Source organism: Abramis brama (genome assembly GCF_963993115.1).
Source record: "Abramis brama genome assembly, chromosome: 14".
In the NCBI taxonomy this organism is placed as follows: Eukaryota; Metazoa; Chordata; class Actinopteri; order Cypriniformes; family Leuciscidae; genus Abramis; species Abramis brama.
The window spans coordinates 27,375,860-27,397,050 of NC_139976.1; the positions used below are offsets into that span (position 1 = coordinate 27,375,860).

General features: G+C 35.6%; 2 protein-coding genes across 3 annotated transcripts in view; one reads left to right on the top strand and one right to left on the bottom strand.

Annotated features, from left to right (window-relative positions):
* Window positions 1–4,510: 4,510 nt before the first annotated feature.
* Window positions 4,511–8,606, top strand: foxh1 (forkhead box H1; the record flags this gene model as incomplete). The annotated part of the gene is made up of 4 exons (XM_084135718.1): window positions 4,511–4,521; window positions 5,876–6,314; window positions 7,459–7,563; window positions 7,659–8,606. Exons 2-4 carry the CDS (start codon window positions 5,949–5,951, stop codon window positions 8,604–8,606), a joined length of 1,419 nt encoding a protein of 472 aa, XP_083991844.1. The 5' UTR covers window positions 4,511–4,521; window positions 5,876–5,948.
* A 4,386-nt stretch (window positions 8,607–12,992) lies between these two features.
* The window catches only part of oplah (5-oxoprolinase, ATP-hydrolysing), a 49,883-nt gene continuing 41,684 nt past the window's right edge, over window positions 12,993–21,191 (bottom strand). Inside the window, exons 22-27 of one of the 2 annotated variants that reach the window (XM_084135498.1) lie at window positions 19,988–20,122; window positions 17,579–17,728; window positions 16,013–16,170; window positions 15,763–15,923; window positions 13,950–14,047; window positions 12,993–13,214 (exon numbers count right to left, since the gene is read on the bottom strand). In XM_084135498.1, the coding sequence (XP_083991624.1) occupies window positions 13,095–13,214; window positions 13,950–14,047; window positions 15,763–15,923; window positions 16,013–16,170; window positions 17,579–17,728; window positions 19,988–20,122 (822 nt within the window). In that variant the 3' untranslated portion in view covers window positions 12,993–13,094. Of the gene's footprint in view, window positions 13,215–13,937; window positions 14,048–15,762; window positions 15,924–16,012; window positions 16,171–17,578; window positions 17,729–19,987; window positions 20,123–21,191 lie in introns of both variants that reach the window. The other variant, XM_084135497.1, reaches the window with a different exon arrangement.

The window sequence follows — 21,191 nt, forward strand, 5'->3', positions numbered from 1 at the left end:
AGACAGCGTTATTCCGTGATACCTGTTACTTTTTTCAGCGCAGGTCAAATTGAACCAATCACATTCGTTGTGATTATCAAATAACGATTTTTGTTTAACCATTTTATAGAGATTGCTGGGCGGAATTTTATTTATGTCAGACAGCAATCCTTTGCATTCACAGTGTTTTAACAAATGTATTTTTTTTGTGTACAAATTCCTAATAAGACAAAAGACGTCCTGAGATGTGAATAGCTCTCATTGGGAATAATGCCATCTGAGCCGTCAAGCGCCCCCTGTTTGTTTATTAAAGGGATGTTTCTCCCAAAAAATGAAACTTTTGTCATCACTTACTCACCCTCAAGTTGTTCCAGACCTTTATGAGTTTCTTTCTTTTGTTGAACAAAATAATATATTTTAAAGAGTGAAAAGTGTAAAGATTGTGACAGCAGCCATTGACAGACATTTTTTTTCTTACTATGGAAGTCAATTAAGCCTATCAACTGTCTGATTAGCAACATTCTTTAAAATATATTATTTTGTGTTCAACAAAAGAAAAAACTCATACAGGTTTGGAACAACTTAAGGTGAGTAAAAATGACAAAATTTTGGAGATACTTTTGGAATTTTCATTTTGGGTGAAATAGCCTTTGTTTGCAACGCATTAAATACCGTAAAAAATCATAACTATGAAGATAACAGGGAGAAATATTGTTTTGTGTCATTGCAAATAGCCTTTGCCAGAATACATTTTACTGTAGCAGCTTGGAGTTGTAAGCATCCTCCATTGTCAACACGATGCTCAAAAATCTTATGATATTTCTCCAATTTTGAGATCTTGAGGAAAAGAATGACCATTTTCTGCAAGGGACATCCTATAGTGTCATCACTCTTAATATGAAGTCTGTATACTGTAGCAGTTGCAACCATCCAAATTCAACAAAATGCTCCAAGATATAATATTAAGTCAATTTAAAGACCTGTAGAAAGCTTATAAATATATAGAAAAGTTGATTACCTCCATAACCATCAGCACACCTAATATTTACTCTAGCAATTTGGAATAGGACCCATGTTAATCACATGCAAAAGGATTGTGTTATTAGTCATGCATTATGGTGACTTGTAATTGTAAATGGACTGTTTCTTATTCCTTACTATTGGCAGTCTGAGTATTTGCTTGTGAGGCAAAGAGTCTAGTTTCCACGTACGAGCTAAACCAGGGGTTCAAACTATTATGACAGAGTGTCTCAGGATAGCCACTAAATTAATGTAATGATACCACAGAATTATATGCCTTTATAGTGCATGACAGATAAGAAAATACTTGTAATGGGTGGCACCAGCAGGGAGCAGAACGACAAGCACTGCCTCTTGTGCACAAAATCCATCGAACTTGGGAACTTGGTGCTAAATGACTTACCGACCACCTGACTCTGGATAAAGTTTTTAGATTTAATTGGATTTTATGCACATTTACTCTCTCAATGCATTGAAAATCAACACTCAGCATGAACTCTCTTAAAAATAAAGGTTCATTATTGGCATCAAGGGTTTCAACTTTGACATCCAACCTTTCCATTCCACAAAAAGGTTTTCATAGAAAATGTTTAGATTATTCAAATGTAATATGGTTCTTTTAAGAGGTAGGTTTCTGTGAAGTTAAAGTCTATCTTTCAGAAATATACAAAACCGTAATTATTTGAGATTGTTGTTTTTCAAAGGGTAAGGATTTTGTATGTTATATGTATTTTTACCATAACAAAGTGACTTCCATAGCGCAAATTGGTTGGCAAAGCAGTATTACATTAATTTAATGACATATCCACTATTTTTCAATGAAAAAGAAAGCTATTTTCTGTGAATTTGTAAGACTTCCGATTCATTAGTCGCACTTTAGGTAAATAACTAAGAATAACAAAATGCAGTAAACGTTAAAACTATTTGCGTTACAAATATTACACTGGAAGTGTATGACACATGCTTGAAACTGTATTTTGAGGTAAAGAACCATAAAGAAAACATAATGAACCAGATGTGTGAGTTTGTGTGTGTATTTTAAATGTGTTTTCAAATGTCATTGTTTGGAGCAAGAAAAAAATGGACAATTTAATAAAAGAAAGAAGATATTTTATTAATATTTTATGCTGTGTCCTCTGTACAGGACACCAGCACTAAGTTATTGTGAAAACAAAACAAAGGTTTTCTTTATTATTATTTATCAATTTTTAGGTTTCAGGCAATTTTTAACCAAACTTATAAAGATGATTCTCTACTATGTTATGAAAGAGACAACAGAATGATTTGATATACTATTTTACTTTATGCAATATGTGTGTAAAATGGCCATAAATGGGTAGTCCCATTCAATACAATCTATCTATAGTAATTTGCATATTAATGGGTTCTTAGGTCAACATGTAATGAAAAAAAAAGAAGTGTATAATAGGAGTAATAACTTGGCAACATTTTCATAAGACTATCTCATATTTGAATATTGATATCTAATGTCTTTCCCTATTCACTTGTTGTGTCTCCCTAAAATGCCTGATAAAACATGCAATAAGTCCTGATGTCTTCTACAGAGGTCATGTATGAAATCAATGCCTGTTTCGTAACAGTAAGTCATATTCTGATTTGAAACCCCATAACGTTTTCCTGATAGATTTAAAGTGTGCTAAATTTGATCAATCAGTCAGTGTCAGTCATTTTTAAAGGAGAGGGAGTTGTCGTTTTCAAACATTTGGTATCTATGAAAAGCCCTGAATGTGCTCTTTACAGGACTTAAAACTGTGACATGCATGGTCACAGAGAAATTGGCTGAAATATAATGTCCTTTACAGAGGAAAAAAGTCTGTACCTGGGTCTCAGGTGGATATAGTAGAATTAACTGTTGTTTTAACTAAGTAATGTTGATCAGTGTGTCCCACATTTTGTGCTTATCTCATTACCACATAATTCCCCATTGCAAATGAATGAATGAATGAATGAATGAATGAATGAATGAATGAATGAAGTGGTAAAAAATGACATCATGCCATAATCCAGTCCCTTACTTCAGCATGCTGGGAAGACAAGTAAATCATCTCATTCCATTTTCCAGTACTTGTATGCCCCTAATTTTGGTAACAGGACTGCAAAAATTGCTCATATAAACTCTTATATGTCCTGACAAATTAACAAAACAACACAAATTTCTATCCTGTTCAGGACTGAAAATTCAAATCAAATCTTTCTCACACAAGCTTAAAACAAATAAACCTTAAAGAATCCAGAGCAAATCGAATGACAATATGACATATTCAGATTAAAGAATTAGAATTCTCTGGAAGTACAGACCTGACCCTATTATAATTTTGATTTAGACTGAGTTAGCACATGGACAGCCCTCACAGCAGGCAGGTTACACACGGCTTATCTGTTTATTAACTCGCAGGGCTCGTAAAAGGGTCATCATGACCACTAGTCAGCAATAACTGCTGAATAATAGCGGAACATTGGGTCATATAAACCAGAATCAGGCAAAAGTGTAATGATGAGCATCAGTAAATACTTTCAATGTTGAACTGAAATTGGAAAAACTATTTAAGGGGAAAGATTAAAATGGAAATCTCTATCTGAGATCACTAACCTCATCTCAAGTGTTTAATCTGGTGACCTCTGAAATGACCTCACAGCTTCTTCTGATCTTTTCCAGAGGGACGCAGGAAATAGAGTCCTCTGCTTTTCTTTACATGGCTGAAGTGAAGACAGTTCCGCTTTACTGATTACAAGAAGATATATTCCTCATCATGAGTATTTTATTATGTAGCAAAATCTTTGGCAAATCAACATGCTGCCACTTCTGTTACTTAGACCTACATCTCAAATTTACTTACTAACTAATGGTTCAGACCATGTGTGGCAATTTTTTCATTTGCTAGTTATGAATTAATGCAAGAAACAAAGTTTCTTAAAGTTGTGCAGTTATAAATGCAAAACCTCCCATTTTTTTTCACAAGCTTCATTGTTTATCTTATCTTTCCCCATAAAAGAATCTGTTTGCGTTATAGTGCACAAATCTAGACTAGAGAGATAGCATGTACTTTCCATCAGCATGATCTATATTATACCACTTTTTACACTGATTTTACACCAGTGAAGAACCAGATTTCATACAACAGAATAACTGAATCTAAACAGTAGGCTACATGTAGGCTACAGATCCTGATTAAAATACAATATCAAAATCTTATGTGCAAATTAGTTTTTGTAATTTTGATTATTTGTGTCATAGCCTATTGTATTTGTTTTGTTTTGCTCTTATTTTATTAAATGTTCAATAAAAACTCTTAGTGCCAGGACTTACGAATAATTGTGTATTTTACTGTTTTAAAATATTAAATTAGATTTTGCAGCGAATGTTTAGTTTGGACAGGTTCGTAGTAAATGACGGGATGTTCGTCCAATCAGCGTTGAGCGTTCGTTTGATTAGAGCTTCACGTCATCATTACGCAAACGAGCTGCAGATTCTTCTCAAACAGTCAGAAAGCGCGTGATCAGGTAAGACACGCGTTCATTCATTCACCTTTAACAGCAACAGCAGCTCCTTTGACATCACTTCAAATGTTTCTTTGTTATATTTCAAACAAATGTGTAAGGTAAAGTGGAAAATAAACCAAGCATATCCTAATGTGAAATAAATGAATCGCGTCTTAACACTGTTAACTTAACAGAAAATTCCCTTAAAAACACGTAGGCCTACACCATTAATGTTTTGTAATAGCCTATATATATATATATATATATATTTAGAAAAGTCCAGTTTAGGTCTACACCTTGTTACCTGTTACTAATTTGGAACCAGTGATTCAAGAGATGTGCATATGAAAGACGAGTATCCCAATAAACGTGCTACAATAGTCAGTATGTTGTCAATCTGTTTTCAAGGCGATTATCAGACTCTCGGTGTGATACATTTAGTTCTCATCCCTCTATTGTGTTTTTGAGCCCCCGGGACGGAAGAGATTCTCTCTAATCCAACTTGTTTTCTCTGTCTTGCTGAGATATGAGAGTCCTGTTTTAAACCCAACCCAATCCCAAAAAGCTCTTTCTTTCGGTCTGGGGAAATTCACATAGTTTCCACATTTCGATGTTTAATCCGGCTTTCTTTTCTTTTTTTAACGCAATAAGCATCAGATGCGTGTATTGATGTGTGACAATGCTGCCTATAAAGTAGTTTGCAGTTATTTCCTGATTGTGGATTGGGTGTTAATCTGTGTATTTCTGTTTCCATTATCTTATTATTCACACCTCTTAATATCGGACAGACAGTATGGGAATGTGTTTTTACTCAACAATAATATTTAGTTGTTGTTGTTTTTTGTTTTTGTTTATGCTTTTGTTGGCAGTTCATTTCAGTAGCTTTTGTGATATGTTGGCAATGGATACAATACGCTAATAAAACAGTTTTCACTAAACGATCGTTGTAGATGGAGAGTATCATGTCACACATGCACTGTCATGTCAGCTACCCAAAAATCTGAAATCTTTATTTGGATCTCACTAGTTGGTGGAGCTGGTGCACTTTTTCTGCTGTGACATTGATTCGTTTTAACCGTAACAGAAGCTTACTTTAGTATTTAGGCCATTATCTTCCACCCAGCACAATCGCCTATAAAAGGACCAACTTCGAGATTTTGTTATTCTTATTCGCATGATTTGTGGAGAAAGGTCTACACATGTAGGACATATCATGGATAGGCCACTTAAGATGTCTTTCAGGTAATCTGAGCGCTGATTTTGATCGTGTCCTCCCCCTCCTCCCCCGCGGTGATCGCGCATCGCGCCTCATTCTCACTCCCATTACGCAGCGGGACTGACATGAAACTGTGAATTGTTTGCTGCTCAAATATAGTTGACCTGGAGCCAGCAGTCTGAGGGGTTGAGGAGCGACCATCCCTGCCTCCCTCCTCCCCCTCTACATCAGCATGACAAAGCACTGGGGGGGTCCGGGCTTGTTGGCACCACCCGTGATCATTGTAGGAGCAGGAGCCCAACGCGACCATCACCTTGACTGCAAAACCAGCTTTTCCTCATCCAACCCCAGCTGTCATTGCACCACAAACCCACGGCTGGAGTTCGGCGGCCGACTGGATAAGTCCACAGGGATGGCGCAGGACTCGTGTTATAAAGGCAAACCGTCGGATCGGAGCGCATGGGAACTGCAGGATGGAAACTCCAGCGGAGGAAAGAAGAAGAACTATCAGCGTTATCCCAAACCACCGTACTCTTACCTTGCTATGATTGCCATGGTCATCCAGAACTCTCCGGAGAAGAAGCTCACTCTATCAGAGGTTGGTCACTTTCACATGTGCGCAGCGCAACCTTTTTGTTGTTGTTGTTGTCTTGGTCAAAATCCAACAGGGAATGCAAAGTTAATTGCGAAAAAAGATGCAGAAACAATTCTCGATCAGGAACTGTAATTTCACAATTGATTACAAAGAAACAGCACATTGATTTAAACGTGACATTTTTGAAGTATAAATATTTTCTTGTAAAGTAGCCTACTCCAATAATTTACTTTTATTACAACTTCAAAATATATATTTTTACATGTAATATTTCATCATGTTTCGTCATCAATTCTTTTCCAATTTAAGAGTTTTCAGCGTTTCAACTGAAACTATTATCCTTATCAGTAGCCTAAGCGCAACGTGTACACAATTTAAGTTGTGAGGCAGTAGAATTACTTTTTAATTTTGTCTAAGATCTTATTAGATCCTCTCAGAATTAAGGTTCCAAATGAATATAGCCTAAGTTGTATTAGTGTTATAGGCTACTTGAAACTTTGATTCAAAGGAATTACCTGAAAATGAATATAAAACTTAGCCTAATTGTACCATCACAACACTGGCGTTTATTTCCACAAATAAACTACATTAAGTTTCCATGTGACGTGAGTTTTAGTGCGGGTTGCCTGGGGCGCGTAATCTGTCTCGTGTCTGGATCTCGATGGGGTTTGTGTTGTGAATAGTGAAAGCAGAGGGCGATACTCTATCATGCTGATAGCTGTGGCTGGAATCACACTGTGCCACAATTACTACGCGATTGTTTCGAAATGTCGCAATGTGTAAAAATCCACGATCGGGATTAACAGTGTGCTGACTATTCAAGAGTGACTCCTGTGAATTTTTGTTGATGAATTGAGGTAGAACCTGTTACAGGTGATTTGACTTGACATTTTATTTGATTAAAATGGCACTTAGATTCTGTATTTGGTCATTTAGGCATTAACATGTGATATATAATATATATATATATATATGCAAGCACAGACTGTTGATTTCTTTTTTTCAGGAAGTTAACATTTATGTATTTTCAGTAATATAGTAATCAGCTGCCTGTTTTGAATATGTGCAGTTTAGAAGTTGTGGTCAATAATAATAATCATGATGATATATTTGAAATAACTATCAATAAATTGTCTTCATGGAACAGATTCTGAAGGAGATCAGCACTCTCTTTCCATTCTTCAAGGGGAATTACAAAGGCTGGAGGGACTCGGTCCGACACAACCTGTCCTCGTACGACTGCTTTGTGAAGGTGTGTGTTTGACTTCAAGTAAATGATACATGACGTTATATGTTAGTTTAATGTTAGTTTGACGTTATCCTGTTGCCCTCTCCTCCCCTCTCTAGGTTCTGAAGGATCCTGGTAAACCCCAAGGTAAAGGTAACTTTTGGACTGTAGAAGTGAACAGAATTCCCCTGGAGTTGCTGAAAAGACAAAATACGGCAGTGTCCCGTCAGGATGAAACCATCTTTGCTCAGGACCTGGCCCCGTACATCTTTCAAGGTTATGCTCCGTCGAACAAGTCCAAACCTCTGCCCGCTGACCTCTCATTACCCCCTGTTCCCACCCGTCACAGCCCGGCCCCATCAGAGGACCCCTATCGTCCCAAACTGGACTCTACGTTTGCCATAGATTCTCTCCTGCATAGCCTCAGGCCTGCCAGTTCTGCTGGGGAGGGGGTTCGAGAGAGGGAATGTTGGGGTGTTGGACCCCCTCCACACACTCGCTCTGCCACTCCACCTCGCCCTTGTAACGCCTCGTACAACTGCAGTTCGTCGGCCAGCTCCGTCAGTCCCGCGTCAGATTTGTCCGACGAGGACTGGAGAGGGGTGACGCTTGTCGGGAAAAGGTCAAGTGATCGAAGATCGACTTCAGATGGATACAGTGACTCCTGCCCCCCGCCAAACAAAAGCTCCAAGCGTGGCATCACTCCACCGTGGGAGCTGCCGACCTCCTACGCCAAATACACCCCCCCCAATGCGGTAGCCCCTCCCAGCATGCGCTTTAACGGAAACCCGTTTATGCCACTGGGCGGGATTCCGTTCTACAGTTACGGTGGTGCGCACGTCACATCATCACACTTGATCGGTCACCCTTATTGGCCCATTCTACCAAGTGGGCCGGTTTCCATTCAAGCGCCTCCCGTTCTCATGGACTTGGACAGCATGCTGCAATCTGTTCCTCCCAATAAGAGTGTGTTCGATGCGCTTGGCTCCAACAATCAGACTTCTCACCCAACTCCAAACCAGTATGCCCTTCAGAACGGACCTTCCCTTTGCAAATATTCTCTTTAAATCGTCTATCTCATAATAGTCCTGGAAAAACTTCCCATCTTTGGCACTGGCCAGGTTTACACACACAGATTTGCAAGCATTAATGCTGCTCAACACAAAATACTCAATCTGTGAATTGTCTCAGGGAATTCTTTGAGAAAATTCCTCTGTATTACTGAACTGTTACTGGAGTTAAGACGGGCCAATATTGACCAAAGATTCTACCCGACCAATGTTGACACTGTTCGTCCACTCATGTGACTTTCTTTGACACAATTACTACCTCAGACTTTTAATGTCAGTGAAGAGATTTACATTTCTACATCTACATTTCGCTGCTCTTGTTTCCTTGAATGGACCCTTGTAGTGTTTGGGGATCATGCAATGCAATACTTCACATGATCAATTGAATGTTGTGTGTTTATAAGCCTGAAATATTGTGTGTGGCTGCTTTAACTTCCTACGAATCGACCAGAAATATTGTGCTGGACATTTGTAGGGATTAGGGATGTGTTTGTGTGTGAATGTGTACTTTTGAATCTGTAAGGAACCTGCAATGTTTACATAAAGACTGGCTTTTCTGCCATGAATGTGTCACTTTTTATATGTTGCAGAGTAAACATGCATTTTTTAAAAAAAAATCTTGACTTTTGTATGGCTTTTCTGACCTGTTTCTCTTCCCTTAATTTGTGTGTTTAAAACTTTCATTTCACCCCCACTCGACTTGGTAAAAGTCCAGTCTCAGGCTCTGATAAGAACTGTGGAGGCCTGACAGATCTGATAAGATCCAGTCTTGCGCGTTTTTTTTCTGGCATGCATTCACTTTGAAGAACTGTAATTAGAGCCATTTTTTATCAGTCCACTGTGTCCCTAAGCCTTATCACAACTCTGTGTCCCTGTGGAGTATAGGTGCTGTAACTATGATTATTTTTAATAATCTGGTCATCAAATGAATGTTTGTCACCTTTTGATCATGCATGTCTGCATAAAACTGTCCAGAAGCTCATATTGAGCAATGTGATGAGTAATTGAATGTAAGGGTCATTTAACTGGTGGTCTGTGGTTGTGTCCCTCCGTCTGGTGCATGTCACCTCACCACCTCCTGCTGTTTTTTTCTGTCCTGTCCTCCCTCAAATCACTCATTCACACCCCCAACACTTCCACTCTCTTACAGGTCCATTTCTTTATAAAGGACCTTAGTATGAGCATTTGTGGCTGATTAATTGGCTCCACTGAAGTTTGTAGAGTCTTTCTTTATTGTATTATTGTGTCATGGTAGCAGTCAGACTGTATATTGTGCTTAAAGTGTGTCCATTTCGGGTGGAATCCCATGGAAACATGTCCAGAAGCCTCCCATATATAGCTTTATAGATTTCATCTTAAAGTGTGTATACATGTTTTCAGTTTGCGAGGGGAAAGTGGGCCAAAGTTTTTTTTTGTTTTTTTGTGGAAATGTCAATTACAAAGCATGAGAGACATTCTCACAGCAAATACATGTTTGTTTTTGTTGTTTTGCTTTTGTATTTAGTCAGTCAAATGTTCGGTTCTTGAGTTCGTGTTGTTACTGTCAGACAGTATAACATCATAACTTTGTGGTTTGAGAAGCCCTGCAAATCGCTATTTTATACTTGAACCCAGTGATGAAATTGACAGGAATTAATAAATCAAATGCAACCTGATTTGACTTATTTTCTTGGTGTTTTTACAATATTCTGTATTTCACAAAGAAAAATGCAGTGGAACAACAAGAATCTATAAAAATTATATTGAAAACCATAATAAATAAAAAGGCTCAATCAACACAATCAAAACTAAGTTTGTTTTGCTCCGCACGCATCCTTTAATTCAGAAACTTCACCCACTACCCACATTGTTTTCATTGTGGAGACAAAATGGGCACTCTAAGAAAACTAACTGGACCTGAGAACAAAATAAGAATGAACAAATCAAATTTAAATAAAAGTAATTGACCAAATCGTAAAATTACTAATTATTGCTTTTAACATGATACAGAACATAGAAAACAGAATTGGTGGTACTATTGCTTGAAAATGTACAATTATGAAAACAGAACTGTAGGATTTTTTTTTTTTTGTGAGAAAATGCATATTAAAACGCTATATTAACTTTTTAAGGGTCAGGATCAAAATAAATGTCTTTTTAAAAAACCTTCATGATGTAATCCATAAACATCCTATGTATTTCCATAGCTGCTGTGAGTAGCCTATAGCCTACTGGTATTACCAAAATAAATGAAAAGAAGAAGAAATGTGTGGCAGAAATGATATTCTCGGAAAAATAACGCCCTTATACATTTTTTTGATTTTCTCAAAATAAATCTAGTAGCATAAATCTCGTGTTAGACAAAGGACCTTTGTAAGCACATTTGAAATACTGATGCTTTTATATAAAGAATGTTTTAATGAATAATTAATCAAATATATCTAGCCTATAAAATGCACCAAAATCCGTCTTCTCCCCGAAATAACAATGCGTATAGCGTATCTCAATCTGCTTATTATTTTCTAATGCATATAGGCTATTGAATATCCAGACAAGTGATATTACAAGGAAAAAATGTAATAAGAACTGTAAATGTCGCTTAAACTGAAAAAATCCGTCCATCCATTATCCAAACCGCTTATAGGCTATTTCGCGTTCTCAAAGGGTTTGAGATTGAAACATTTCGTTTTCAATAAAACACACAATACAGAAAACAATCAAGTAGCCTACAAAATAAAAAAATAAAAATAAAAATACTTTTTAACAAAGACGCAACCAATATAACAAACAAAAAGTAGGCTATAGGCTATTACCGCCAATTGGCCACATAGAGGCCATACAAAGATTGGTACTTTGATTTTATTTTTTTGAAAAAGCAGCCTAACCAAAACACAACACAATAATTCGAAATGGTAAAACTTATGAAAAATCAATACGGAACATTTCCACTGAATTTAGAGTGTAAAGAGGTTTAGAAGTAAAAAACAAAAAAACTAAATTGAACATAGGCTATTGCCTATTTGTCATGAGCCATAGCCAAGCCGTATATTTGGGGTAAAAAGCGCATCTACTGTTGGGGCAAAAGACGCAATAATAAACATGATAATAAATAGCTGTCTGACTTTTCCATTTGTTGACATGACATGGTTAGATTCAGATGGTAAATAAATATATTAAGTTGGGTGTCCACCAGATAATCACATCATATTTATAATGAAACCATCATATTCAAAAATATGATATTAATCATCATATAATAAAACATCTAGGCTATATTAAATTATTATGGGATCTCCTTCAATGCTTTCATAATCTTTACTTTTTAAAATGATTTTGTTTCTGTATTTTTAAAATACATTTTTATGTTAACATAGCCTATATTTTAATGTCAGTAGCCAATATTTATTGAACAAAAATGAATTATTTTATTTACCAAAATAAACAGAAAATAGTACAAACTTTGCTAAAGTGATTGTTTTGAACAAGTATTAACTTAGACATTATTAAAACCATATTATTTTAGTTCAAGTATTGTATCAAGACTGTGTGCCTTTTTGCCCCATGATGAGCCTTTTACCCCGTGATCTGTGCCCCGTTTATAAGATTTTTAAACAAAATGAACCCCTTTTATGATTTATTTTTACACAAAATTTGTTGCTCCATCAATGTTCAATAAACATACATTTTTAAACGCACCCTTTCGGTCCCATGACTTCATCTGGCAAACACAAACAAACAATTACAAGATGTAGCCTACAATTTAAAACCTAACATGACCAATCACTGCGTTTGACCACATCGTGATTCGTGTCATTAACATATTAGAACGTAACGTAGGCCTATAGGCTATAATAGAAGGCATTGAGAAAAGTGTTTCAGAATATGCATTTACAGCTTAATGGAATGTAAGTCGCTTTTTGATCTAGACTAGCCTTTTTTGTGAATAAGCTTGATAATTTAAGATTTAGAAATTTACATTTTGGTTTTCCTTTTGCATTTCCCCAACTTTTATATTGTATCATTATGCATTTAGTTGTAAGGCTAACCTTATAAAGCTTGTTAGTCTTCTTAATTAGCCTATAATTTGTCCACCTACCTATTTATTTATGCACGAATATGTGGGCCTAGATGTATAGGCTATTACTAAAATGCTTGCAGTTAGCGCATATCAGTTTATTTTTAATACACTCCGATGTTTGTGCTGGAAATGGCATACGCACATGTATAAGGCAACAGTTAATTTAATCAAGAAATCAAATAAGAAAATGTTGTTATAACTATAGCTAATAGCATAAACTGTTATTGAAATAAACTGATTATGGATTTTCTCATCACTTTATAGCCTACTGTACATTAAGTATAACCAATCTTTGTAAAACACTAGCAGAACAGAAAAAAATACACTTTATAAGAGGTTGCATTAGACTTTATTTCAGCTATCTTAAAAAACTGTTTTCTATGTTCCAATGCTTTGTTCACTAAAATGCATGAATCAGTGAGGTCTTCTTAAACTGTGTCCTGTGGCTTATGCAGGCAACGACGTTTAGAGGGAATGGTTTGGTCTTCATCCTGTTCATCCACACCTCCATATCCACCTCCTCCAGGGGTGAACAGACTGAACATGTCCTGTCAGGAATGCCACAGGTTATGCAAGTACATTTTATTAAATATCTATCTATCTATCTATCTATCTATCTATCTATCTATTTGTCTATCTATCAAATTTTTTAAGGCTTTGTTAAATTAACATTCAAATGACATAATTTTAATTTATTTTAATTGAACTTCCTTGCATTCAAAATTGAGATAACAAACAGGATGCATTTCAATTTTTCAAATGGCAATTCTGCATCCTGTTTGCTATTCAGGAACTGAATTGGAATTCAAATGGCATTCTCACTTCAATTCTGAATGGCAAAGATGCCTGGGAAATTCTTTAGAAGTCAGCCATCAAATGGCATGAAGTGACCACTGTTTGTGCCCTTCTCTAACAGGATTCAGTTTCTCACTTTTGTTTTAAGCAACCCTCTTATTGCTTGTTTTCTATGCTATATCTGTGCTTCGTTCTCTGCCAGTGTGTTCTGTCCTTCTTGCTGTTCACCTGCCTGTTTTTTCTTGTCTAGTTATGTTAATTTATTTGGTTTTGTTTTCTTTTTATCGCACATATTTTTTCTCTGCCAGGTTGTTGTGGTTCCCTGTTCCTCTCCAGACCATTTGGACTGTTACTGGTGCTGTATCTTTATTATTGTTTCAATAAATTGAAGTCAAGCATTCTTCTGTTTTTGGGTCCTCCCTCAGATCATCACATTATTGATTTGGAGGTATTTAGAAGTATACAAAAACACACACATTTTGTCTTACCCCAGGATCCAGGCTGATGGTATTCTTGGCCCCTAAATTTAAGACTCTGCCGTCCGTTCTATGTAACAAATTCAGCCCTGGTGCTCCATTTTTACCTCCTAGACAAGACAGAATTATGTGTATGTAGCAGTAAGCACATAGATGAAAGCATATATATTAGTGCTGTCAAAATTAAAGCGTTAACACATGTGATTAATCTTTTCAGTTTAATGCGTTAAAAATATTTAACGCAATTAACGCAGCATCCGTTTTTTCCCCATCATCCTTTGGCTAGCGTTACATTATATGATCCCGCTATTATTCATGCAAATGCTTTTAAACCATTCACATAAGACACAAAAGAGAACTCCGTGCTGTACTGTCTGTGAATCTCCTGTCGGTGACACACACACTCGTGCGCACAGAAAGCCGCTTCAGACAGCGCTTGAAAATACAAAAACACAAAATTATGCCAAAATGCCCATTTTGTCGAGTATACTCTCAAGCACAGTCTTAAATTAGTTAAATTAATTCTTAATTTAACGTAAATATTTGTGAGAAAATGGGATGCGTGTCAGATCCATGTCACACGTGGCAGCTCTTAAAGTGACAGCAACCTAATAAACCTGCTGCTGTCTGTCATTAAAGGAGTAGTCCACTTTAAAATGAAAATTACCCCATGATTTACTCACCCTCAAGCCATCCTAGGTGTATATGACTTTCTTCTTTCAGACGAACACAATCAGAGTAATATTAATAAATGTCCTGGCTCTTTAGCTAGTTATTTTACTTTATAAAGTTTTAAATATGAATATTTTTCTTACACAAACTCATCGTTTTGCTTCAGAAGGCCTTTATTAACCCACAGGAGCTGTTTGGAGTTCTTTTATGATGGATGGATGCACTTTTTTGAGCTTCAATCTGTTGGTTGCAATCCACTGCCATTATCAAGCTCGGAAGAGCCAGGAGGACATTTATTAATATAACTCCAATTGTATTCATTTGAAAGAATAAAGTCATATACGCATAGGATGGCTTGAGGGTGAGTAAATCATGGGGTAATTTTCATTTTAAAGTGAACTACTCCTTTAAGGATAATCAAAGAACAAAAGAAAAGAAAAATCACTCACTGCTCTTGACTGAATAACTTTTGTAGCTTTAATAAGGATTAATCTGTATTTAATTTATAATTTATGCAGTGCAGACTGACTATTCTGTACATATCCTACCTGTTAGACCTACCTGAAAATCTTAAACACTGTTTACAAGGTTACATGGGTCAAAAATTACAAAAACAATAGCTTTTTGTGCATTTTGACAGGGCAAGTCAAAATCTAATCTGGCCAAAAAATTTAGCCCTGATTTATTGAAAGGCATTTATTATAATGGGTTATGTGAAATGTGATTGTTTTAATCTAACTTAATTTAAAAGTTGTTGTATATTTTAAAGCTTAATAAATGTTAAAATGTATAGCTTTAAATTATACTGTAATGCTGAATGGCTATAATTAATGGCTAAAATCTATTACATAGAGAAATCAATATTGGTATCGGTGATGCATTCCTTCATAAAAAGATGTCATTAAACAAATATAATAAAGGCTACTGTCTTTATGTTGTTTCTACATTACATTAATTTGGAGTTTAAATTTGAAATGATTAAAATACAAAAATATACTAAAAACTTTAATGTTAGGTGTGATTAATTGCGATTAATTACAGAAAAATGAGCCGTTAATTAGTAATTTTTTTAATCGATTGACAGCACTAATATATATATATATATATATATATATATATATATATATATATAAAAAAATGCAGATGAAGCTACCATGTAGGCCGTAGGGTCGTGTAGAGCGCCTCTCCGTCAGTACTGACAGAACCACTGGACTACGAAATCGAAGTTTCCGGATCACACCATCACCGCCATGGTACAGACCTTTCCCTCCAGAACCGGTCCGGAGAGAAAACTGCTCAAGAATCACTGGATACCTGAGATGGCGACATCAACTCGACTTCAAATATCTCTTTCACGTTGTGAATGAATGTAATGTTTCTATAATGCTGTTAAACACTCAGACCTGCTCTCCAGGATCTCAGGGTCGGTGATGCGAGTGTTGGTCATGTGAGTGTGAACGCCCCCACGTCCATTCCAGCTTGGCCCCGCCCCCGCACCACCGGCAACCGTCTCATAGTAACCGCTTTTCTCACAGCCGAACGACACGTTGTTCATGCAACCCTTAAAAGAGAATATGAGAGAAAGCACAAAGTGGGATCATAAATGGCATCTAAATTGACTCAAATGGAGGTTTTCATTCCTTGCCACAGATGCCTTTTGCTTACACTAAATAAAGATATTATGTCTTATGTACAACGTTTTACTCCATTATGTTTTGCCTCATCACTTCTATGCATATAACCAAATGTGACCCTGGACCACAAAACCAGTCACATGGGTCAATTTTATGAAATTGAGATTTATACATCACATGAAAGCTGAATAAATAAGCTTTCCATTGATGTGTGGTTTGTTAGGATAAGACAATATTTGGCCGATATACAACTATTTGTAAATCTGGAATCTGAGGGTGCAAAAAAAATCGAAACATTGAGAAAATCACTTTTAAAGTTGTCCATTTATGTTCGCGATTGTGCTGCATCCACCCACACAAATAAATGTTTTATATATTTACGGTAGGAAATTTACTAAATGTCTTCATGGAACATGATCTTTACTTAATATCCTTATGATTTTTGGCATAAAAGAAAAATCGATAATTTTGCCCCATACAATGTATTGTTGGCTATTGTCACAAATATACCCGTGCGACATGTGACTGGTTTTGTGATCCAGGGTCACAAATAGTAATCAGGCTTGTCGCCACACCAAATTGTTTTAAAATTGAACAAAACCTTACATGTTTCATAATTCTCAATATTACCACTTAATGAATAAAAACATTATTTAATGAATATATAATTAATAACAAATTATACGATTACTACAAATATATCCAACCTTACCTGAATATATACAGTACACTCATGTTAAGCGTTATGTACTGCATGATTGTAAAATCTTCAAAAATGTTAACTATATTGTCCAGCGATATATTAAAAGTTGGTTATATAGTATGTCTTACTTCACCTGCAAACATACAGTATTCTCATGTAAAGCAATACATACAACACAGCAAATATCGGCTGCATGATTGTTTATATCGTCCCAAAATGTCCCCAACTATATCATCAACAAATTTGGAACTATTTTATGTTTTGGCGAGTTAATTGGTATTTGTATAATTTCCATTCATTTTCATACGATTTAGGGCTGGGATAGGGGTATATCTATATAACTGCCTGATTGCTTGTATTGTTGCAAAATGTAAACTATATTATTTCCCAGCTCTAATCTGCTAAATTCAGATATTAGGCATGAATATATTAAGATATTCTAAACATTAAAATTATGATTTTCTGTAAAGATACTTTAAGACAATAAGTATTGTGAAAAGCGCTATACAAATAATCGGACTTGACTCAAACAGCCAAAAGCGTATGGTCTGAAATCCAGGTCTGGATTTTTTGCTTTGCGAGTTCAAGAAGCTGCTGTAGATACAGATCATTCTGTTTGATAAAACACACACCTGTGAGGCCGCACACACTTGGAAGGCTCTGAAGATGACGTCCACCACTCTCTGTGAGGTCAGCACATTACCGCCCACGACTGCAGCATTCTCAGACGGCTGCAGGATCGAGCCGGGGGGGATGAGGACTTTAACAGGGGTCAGACAGCCCTGAAACACAAAACAAATCATGACACAAAATGGCAAATAATGATATTCAAAAAGATTTATTAAATTAGAAATCACATTTGTAAAAAGTGCAATAACAATTTATTTTATAATGTTACAAGTCAAGTCACATTTATTTATATAGCGTTTTTTACAATACAGATTGTTACAGAGATAACAGGAAAATAATGCAAAAAAAGTTTGTTTCCAGAAGAAAATAGCGTCACAGTCCAGCTTAAGCAACTTAAGTAACAGTGATGTTTCATTTTTGTTTTAAAAAAAAGTTATTAATTTAGTTCAGATCAATATTATTGTTGAATATTAAATTAAATGTTAAATTTAACATTATTTTTTGTACTACACAGTAATAACAGTAAATTATGCATAATTACAACCCTAAACCCTATAGTAAGTACATGTTGTTAATTAATATTACTAAAGATAAGTGTCATTTTAAACTCACTGAAACCATAAATTCCAAATTGTCTATGATGATATTAGGTTAAAATGCATCTAAATGCATGAGTGAATTTAAGACAGGTAAACTACCCACACAACTATGTGTATAAATATTAGTGCAACAAATCAATGAAAACAAAAAGGGGAGCAGACCCATGGCAGTGAGGTATAGCAACTGATGTCATTGTTTGTTCTTGCACACTGAGCAAGCATGCTTGAGCTTCCGTTTACCATATTGATGTGCTCTATATATGTGCTTTGATCCATGTTTATATTTGAATAAAAGATCAATCTGTTCATCATATAAAGCGATTGTGCCTCTTCAAAAGGCTTGGATTAAACTACTTGTTTCATATGGATTACTTTCACGATGTCTTCATGAACATTTTGAAACTTGAAAATGCTGATTACATAAGACTTTCAATGGATGGGCAAAAAATAATCTGTGTTCTGAAGATGAAAGTCTTATGGGTTTGGAACGAGACAAGCGTGAGTAACTAATGAAAGAATTTTAACGATAAAAGACAGGATGCTCCATGTCTCTATTTCTTGTGTGAACAGCAGATATGATGTATTATCAGAAATTTTACAGTAATTAATTGAGTTTAATGTGTGCAAGTGGCTAATGAGACCAAATATGTGCATGTGTGCACACACATAACACGCACAAACCACCGCTGTCGGTCAGTCTGTTTTAAACATTGATAATAATAATAAATGTTTCCTAAGAAGCAAATCAGCATATTAGAAGGATTTCTGAAGTATCATGTGACACTTAAGACCTGAGTAATGATGATGAAAATTCTTTATGAGTAACTGGTTGTAAACAAAGACTGCGTTAACCGAAAATTTTCCGTCATTAATTAATTTTTTTTTTTGCAGTGACAGAAAAATCTGAAAGCCGTCTGTCATTTTGGCAGATTACACTGAGGGTGATCTATTGTAAGTTGTAAATGTAATTCTCAACCCTGACCACTTGGTACGGATTTCGGTAAGTTGGACTGTATCTTTCATCATATTTTCTGATGTTCATTTATGTTTATTTCATTCTGTAACATAGTAAAGTGGAAGGGATGATCATGTTCACTCACGCTCCGCTTCACTTGCGGAACTGAGGCGCTACAGTGATCTCTTGCGTTACATTAAAGGGCACCAACACGGCATTTATTCTTTGAATTTTGTGATAAAATGGACAGAATTTGAAAGCTGAGACTTAAAAGTAAAAGTAACAAAGCACAAAGCTTATTGCGATTTATTGGACAAACATTCATGATGAAACCTGAAAAGTGACCCACAGTCTGTTCAACTTTCTCTACATAAATAAATGAATGAATAATCTAGCCTAAATGCTTGTCTTGTAAGTTCATGGATGGAAATGAAAATGTAAACAAAAACAGCCTATTAAATGGCTTATTATCATTAAAATATGAAAATTAAAATGACTGGTAATAATAGATTATGACAATTCTTTTACAACCCTGTCTGTCAAAATGACAGACTATATATATATATATACACACTATAATATAGGTTAAGGGTTTGGTTTAGGGTTAGTTGTTTGTAATTATGCATAATTTACTGTTATTATTACTATAATAAGTACATGTAAGGTGTAATAGGGATACAATAAAATAAAGTGTTACCTAAAATATATTTAAATAGAAAAGGTTATTTTCAACTGTAATAATATTTCACATAATTAACTGTTTTCTTCCTGTTTTACTCTACTAATGTAGCTTTGGAGAGCATAAGACACTTCTTTCAACAACATTTTATTGAGCACAATCCACCAAAGTGTGTCACCTGGTTGAGGGGGATGTCCTGGCCCACCATGCATCTCAGACAGTATATGAGGGCCGAGAGGGTGATGGCACGAGGAGCGTTACAGTTGCCCCACACTTCTGTCCCAGTGCCGGTGAAATCAAACACTGCGCTGCCCTGCAGACAGACACAAAGATGGACAGAGGTATTGATCATCACTGTACTGCACCTTTGTCTGTCAAATTGTCTGCAGAAAACTGCAAGTGCAACAGTTTGTACTGTTTGTACAGTTTTACATTCTTTACCATTAAACGAGGACGAACATGTTCTTACAAGCTTTGGAATAGTCTTCCTAGAAATGTTCCACACCTTGAAAAGCACATCCAAGGTTTACTGTCCGCTGTCATGCCTGCCATCAATTCTCCAAAGAAAAGGTTCTAGATAGAACCTAAAACTGAATATTTCCATTTTGCATAAAGGCTCGTCCTGACAGTATGTGAGTCTTCACAGACTTCAGAGAATGAGCTCCAGTGCACATAAAGGTCGATCAGATGGGGTGCAATAGAATGGGAGTGCAATAATTCTGACTAAAATATACTAATTGTATTTTTTTTATGAGAGCAGTAACAGAAAATGGACTATTGTAATTGAGTATAAATGTAATATATTCAGATGAGTGAATGAATTTTCCTTCAACTTTGTACCAGTTAACATTTAGGCTGTGCTTTAGTTTTTCTTTATTAGAATTCATCATTTAAAAATGAATCGATTGTAACTTCTACTTTCAAATGGTAAGCAATCGGTTTATTTTATTTTTGCACGTTTAATTGTACATGGCTTACATTAATACATTCAGTACATTTGCGTTCATTGTTTTCAAATTGTACATTGTTTGGAGGACAACATTGGGCAGGAAGTAGAATAACAATTTTGTAAATTACAGATTAAAATAAGATTTTTTATTTATTTTTATTTAAAAAAAATACAATTATTTTTTATTATTAATTAATCATCTTTCTTTGTTTATCTGATTAACCAATTAATCAAATAAATAATTAACATATTTATCGTTTATCAAAATACTTAGTTAGTTGCGGACCTACATGTAACAGAACCACACATGCACACATCAATCCACAACAAACTTGAAGAATGAACAAATGAACAAATGTCATGCTGTATGTGTAATTTAACAAGTAAAATGCATTCGTAAATGCAGCCGTTTTAATTGGTATTCTTCCTCAAG